This window comes from Periophthalmus magnuspinnatus, chromosome 11 (assembly GCF_009829125.3).
Source record: "Periophthalmus magnuspinnatus isolate fPerMag1 chromosome 11, fPerMag1.2.pri, whole genome shotgun sequence".
NCBI lineage: Eukaryota > Metazoa > Chordata > Actinopteri > Gobiiformes > Gobiidae > Periophthalmus > Periophthalmus magnuspinnatus.
The window spans coordinates 19,678,112-19,684,111 of NC_047136.2; the positions used below are offsets into that span (position 1 = coordinate 19,678,112).

Genomic DNA, 6,000 nt, shown 5'->3' on the forward strand with positions numbered 1-6,000 from the left:
CACTGTCCTAGGACATGGATCATGGTAGCACATGGGCATGAGTGTGTGGAGGACTCACCTGGAGCTCGGAGCTGATGCCTGGTGCCTGAACCTAAACATACACACACACATACATGGACAAAAGCACAGATGGAGGAGCTCAGAGGAACATGCCATGGACCAGTTGGATCTGGGACACTCAGAACTCTCTTATGTTGATCCAATAAACCGCAGGTTAATGGTAAGACTCTGCAGAGCCTTCATCATGGTACTGAGATTAAGTACAATGACACATGTGTTTCCATGAGATGTTGTGTTATTACTAGGGCTGTAGTCAACAAATCATTTCATTTAGATTATAATTATTTACATGGGATAATAGCAGAAAGGAGAAGTGAGTGAGTGAGATTTGGTATTTTTTGGTATTTAGCTGAAAAAATGCAAATTAAACTCATGATTCACAAGTTTAATCTTTCTTTATATAAATACATGCATAAACAGTTGTTTTTGCGTGAACTCTTGAGGAGGTGTAGTCTTGTGAGAACAGTTTGGGTCAGATACACAGAGATATGTAATAGTTTTAGGAGCCATGACCACTTTTCAGTATAAACTCAAATCTAATGCAGGATGTTACTAAAATGAATCATGAATACAATCTTTTCGTCCATTTTACTTTCCAAAAACAGCAAATGCCTGTAAAAAAAAAAAAAAAAAAAAAAAGAGAGAGAGAGAGAGAGAGAGAACGTTGTGTTGTTGTGATATATTAATTTAACTTACAAAACGTTTAGAGTGTCCCAGTTCTAGCCTGGTGTTAGTAACCATATGACTGACCACACACTCCTAAAGCCGTGTGAGCTGAGAAGAGGAGCCTGATGACCACAGACTGCACTGACAGAAACACTGGTCTGGTTTTAATTGGTTACATAAGCTCTGAAGAAAACAACATTAATGAGAAATACTTTATGGAAAAATGTTCTACAGGTTAAAAGCACATAAATAAGCTATCTTTTAAAAGGGGATATTATACAACTTTTTGGAGCTTTCTAACATGTTACAATGTTGTTTGCGTGATCAAGTGATCTCTCCCAGGCCCTATTCAAACCTTCCTTATGGTTAGCAGTACGATCCTGTACAAGACCCACAAACATACGTTACCCATGCTCCCACACAGCAATTTTTTAAAAGTATTTAAAAGTAGGATACAAAACAATACACTACAACTTCATAAACCTGATGTGATACGCAGTAGTTTCATAAAGTATCTGACAGACCTGTGTCACTCTTTACCAGAAAATCTGTGCCTTGAAATAAGATGTAATATTTTTAATCCAAATGAGAGACATCTTTTTAATACTGCTTATGAATAATGAATGGGAAGCTACACATGAATTAATATATTTTAACTGTGTGTGCGCATGAAAAGTGCTCTACAAATAAAATTGAGTTGACTTGACTTTTATTAGCAGGATGCACACTGACTGTAATAATACTCTGGAGGGAAAGTGACTTAAACATGTAAATACATTTTCAGCGAATATAGCGTTTTCCAAATAATAAAAGGTAACATGGTGATCTAAATATAATATGTGTGCAATTAATACCAACCTTCTGAAATTCATTGCGAACCATAGTGAAGAACAATAAGAGGTCCTTAGGATATTTTTTCATGCCAATAAGGGGTTCACAGCCTCAAAAAGCTTGAGAGCAAAGTATTCTTTCCAACACTGCATTACACTGCATGCTAAAGTGATGTTAAGTTATGTTATGTCATGTTACTGCTGGTATGATGAGTGGGCGTGTCCTCACCTTCCCGCGGCCCCTCCCTCTGCAGAGTCCTGACTTCCTGTCTCACTGGGCGTGCTCAGTGACTTGGATGGAGACATGGGGGTGGGCACTGGACACAGACACAACTCAGCTTAGATAAAAAAAAGCATATACTTACACCTAATGTTTTCTTTTTACTTGTAAAGTCCATTCTTGATTTGTTAGAAATTCTCAAGTTTACATAATTCTAGTATTTTAAAGATGCACTATGCAACTTTTCTGGAGGCAGTCTGCCACCTGCTTGTCTCCCTAAAGTTGTTATTGTTTTGTCTTGAATGTTCCTCATTACAGCTTAAATATATCTATCACTATGGAGACAACCAAGTTACAGGTCAGATCTGTGCAGATGATACCCCACACATGGCAAAAATGCATGTTTGTCACAGTATTTTTAAGAAACCAGCAACTGAATATTTTTTTTTAGCTTAATGCCATAATGTGGAACATACCTGGCAAAGCAATAACGTCTCCATCAACAAAAGCAGGTGAAACACATACTGTACCTTTAAATATAGTCTTTGGATTGTATATACATGGACTGTATAAATTAGCCAAAATGTATTTAGTTTATTGCACTAAAATAAATAATTTTAAAAATGTGAATTATCAATATGAGGAAAAATAATAGTTTGCTCGTTTCCTCAGCTCTATTATTAGTGCCTATGATGTGTTTGAATTGATTTGAAATGAATGGGAACGGTACAGCAATGTGTGTGTGTGCGCGCATGTGGGTGTGTGTGTGTGTGTGTGTGGGCGTGTGCGTGTGTGAGTGTGTGTACCTAGAGAAGGCTCGGGGGAGATGCCAATACTTTGCAGCAATGCCTCCGTCTCTCTCCTCTTCCTGTCCAGATCTGAGTCCTCAGCTGTGGTCTCAGGCTTCTGCTGGCTCTCAGTCTGCACACACACACACACACCCACACACACACCCCCACACGTGTGCGCGCACACACACACACACACAAACAAACAACTTCTTAGTTTGCTTTAACCCTTAACTTTGTGCTTTTGGGAAGAGTTTTCATTGTTTCCCTTCTCATTTACCCTGTTGAATTTGTATTTACAGTGAGTCAAGCATGTTTGAGTTTCAAAACATTATTGCTCTAATCTGTCCTCTGTTTTCACTGCTACTGCTATGAATTTTGTGATTTAAAATGTCCAGATTATAACATAATGATCCACAGGTGTCATAGATTATAGATCAGGTATCATGATGTCTTCCAGGTTAAGTTTAGACCTCAGAAGCTAAGCAAGTTTACTATCACCAAGTGGGGAATGAATGAATAATGCGACAAATTGCAAGGGGACTCTGGAAAAGAGCTAATTAAGACTAATGACTAGTGAATTGAAAATAGATAATAGTAACTTTATGTAAATGTGGTGTTTGGACCTGACCTTCCTCCCCTCCTTCTTCTTCCTCTCCTCCTCCTTCCTCTTCTTCTCCTCGCGGATTTGAGCCAAACGCTGCTTCTTCCTCTCCAGCTCCGCCTTCAGGTCACTTTTGTCCGACATGTTTGCCACTGAAAAATAATCAAATATATATAAATTGCAATTTCAATGGATGCAATTAGCAGACCACAAGTTTTTCAGTACCATAATTTCCTCCACAATATATTGCCCATATTATGCCATTTTCTGATCTATGTTATAATGTTGTTTCCTCATCAAAAACAGACCTGGAGTTGTGTTTTGTTTCATTGTGTTTGACACACAAACTCTGCATATTTAGGCCGTGTTCTTTGAAATAAAAAACACTCTGTTCCCCCTTGTGATGTCATGTAGTAATACAGGAAGTGCTCCACTGTGTTTTTAAACTCCAAACACATTCACTAGAATCATTTGAATAATTTCAGCCCTGGAATTGCCAATCTCTACTGAACTAAATGTAAAACTACCAAAACGTGACATCACAAGGTGGAACAGAGCTTTTTCAGCTTTTGAGATGTAGACAGACTAATAAACTAATACATAAATTCATTACTAACTTAGCTTCCTTTGTTAGGAATCAAACTGTTTCAAATCATCAGTGCTCAGCTCTGGTCTTTTTAATGGAGAGGGGAGATCCACAGCCAATCGTCAGTGAAATCAGACTATTTTTTATTAAACATTTTGGCCAAACTTTTACTAAAATAAAAGCATGTTTTTTTCATTTTGGTTTTGTTTATTGCACTAAATAAATAAATAAAAATAGTAATAAAATAGTAATTGTAATATCGTGCACACCTGTTTAGGGTCAGACTCAGTTCTTTTATCCACTGCAGGCTTAAACACACGGCTTTGTACAGGCACATTTTGCTCCTTGCTCTTCTTCTTTTACCGTATATTAATGTTTTGTTGTTGTTTTTTCTTACATGCTGTAGACATGAGCTGGACTAAACCAAGCATGCATGTTTACAAGAACGATGCCACTACCACAATAACCTGAGTGTGCAGCTAGCTATAGCATGTGTCCAGTGTTTAAACATCTCCAGCACATATGACACACAGACTAGAGCTTCATGTCGTACTCAGACACCTCCTCACCTCGCGTAGATCCGCTGTGTCACGGTAAAGATGCTGTCTCACTGCTGCTCCAGCCCCAGCCCTCCGCACATCCTCCTCCTCCCCGGGTGTGCCGCCTGCGCTCGGTCCGGCTCTCTGCACTCCAAGCCCGGTGTGTGAGTCTGCCTTCTGCCCGGCTCTCAGCGCTCCTCTCCGGGCGTGTCTGGGCTCTGTGCTCCGCCGTGTGCTGATGGATCACAGCTGCACGTCCACATCAGCGCTCCTGAGCCGGAGGATGCAGCCGGATGAGAGAGGAAATCCCGCCTCTCATCCACTCATGAGTCAGTCCTCCTCACGCAGCTCCTCACGCAGCTCCTCACGCAGCTCCTCACGCAGCGCGGAGTCTGAGAGCGGCAACAGTGACCTCTGGTGGACACACGTGTAACTGCGGACGATGAGGAATGAAAACTGTTCTGCTTTGAAAAGTTTAGAGTAAAATGAATGAAAGATGACAAATAATCTGCCAACTGAGCTACTCTCCCCCAGTAGTAGTAGTAGTGGTAGTAGTAATAGTAGTAGTAGTAGTAGTAGTAGTAGTAGTAGTAGTAGTAGTAGTAGTAGTAGTAGTAGTACACCAGGACAGCGGTTGCTACAATAATATCTTAACACGAGCAGATATGGAGAGACTGAATAATGCACTCTAAAGCACTTGTCTAGAAACATGCTGTATAAATCCAGTGCATTATTGTTAGTTAGAATGCAGTAGTGGCAGTATGCATTAATAGCAGCAGTAAAACTACTACAACTAGTCCTACTGCTACTAGTAAAGTATGCAGTAGGAGCAGTAGTGCACAGTAGTAACAGTATGCAGTACTAGCAGTAGTAGACAGTAGTAACAGTGTGCAGTACTAGCAGTAGTGTACAGTAGGCAGTGGTAGCATAGGTGTACAATAGTATGCAGTAAAAGCAGTAGTGTGCAGTAGTAACAGTATGCAGTAGTAGCAGTAGTGTACAGTAATAACAGTATGCAGTACTAGCAGTAGTAGACAGTAGTAACAGTGTGCAGTACTAGCAGTAGTAGACAGTAGTAACAGTGTGCAGTACTAGCAGTAGTAGACAGTAGTAACAGTGTGCAGTACTAGCAGTAGTGTACAGTAGGCAATGGTAGCATAGGTGTACAATAGTATGCAGTATGCAGTAAAAGCAGTAGTGTGCAGTAGTAACAGTATGCAGTAGTAGCAGTAGTGTACAGTAATAACAGACTGCAGTTGTAGCAGCAGTGTGTATTAGTAGTAGTATGCAGTAGGAGCAATAGTGTGTAGTGCCAGCGAAGCAAGAACTGCAGAGAAAATCTGCTGAACTAGTAGTGTTTTATAATAGTATGTAATAGCAGTATTAGTGTGCACATGTAGTAGTATAATAGTAATATGCCGTAGAACTATTTTTTGTAGCACCAGAAAAAAAATTAGTAAATTAAATAAATAATTAAATAAATAATTAAACACCTGAATACACACACATTTCAATCACACACCTTTTATGCTATGAAAATAAAATGATTGGACGTAAATAAATGGGCTTTTTTGCAGAGGTGGGTAGTGTTCAGTTACATTTACTCAGTTTACTTGAGTAACTTTTGAAAGAAGCTGTACTTTTCAGAGTACTTTGATAGCTGGATATTTTTACTTCTACTTTATTTATTTATTTATTTTATTTTAT

At 39.3% G+C, this 6,000-nt stretch overlaps 1 protein-coding gene across 1 annotated transcript in view; it reads right to left on the reverse strand.

The window, feature by feature from the left end:
• LOC117378497 (cytoplasmic dynein 1 intermediate chain 1) overlaps positions 1 to 4,414 on the reverse strand; it is a 65,004-nt gene extending 60,590 nt beyond the window's left edge. The window contains exons 1-4 of the mRNA XM_033975108.2: positions 4,324 to 4,414; positions 3,196 to 3,320; positions 2,583 to 2,697; positions 1,786 to 1,873 (exon numbers count right to left, since the gene is read on the reverse strand). Coding sequence (XP_033830999.1) covers positions 1,786 to 1,873; positions 2,583 to 2,697; positions 3,196 to 3,312 — 320 coding nt within the window. The 5' untranslated portion in view covers positions 3,313 to 3,320; positions 4,324 to 4,414. The remainder of the gene's footprint in view (positions 1 to 1,785; positions 1,874 to 2,582; positions 2,698 to 3,195; positions 3,321 to 4,323) is intronic.
• Positions 4,415 to 6,000: the final 1,586 nt, after the last annotated feature.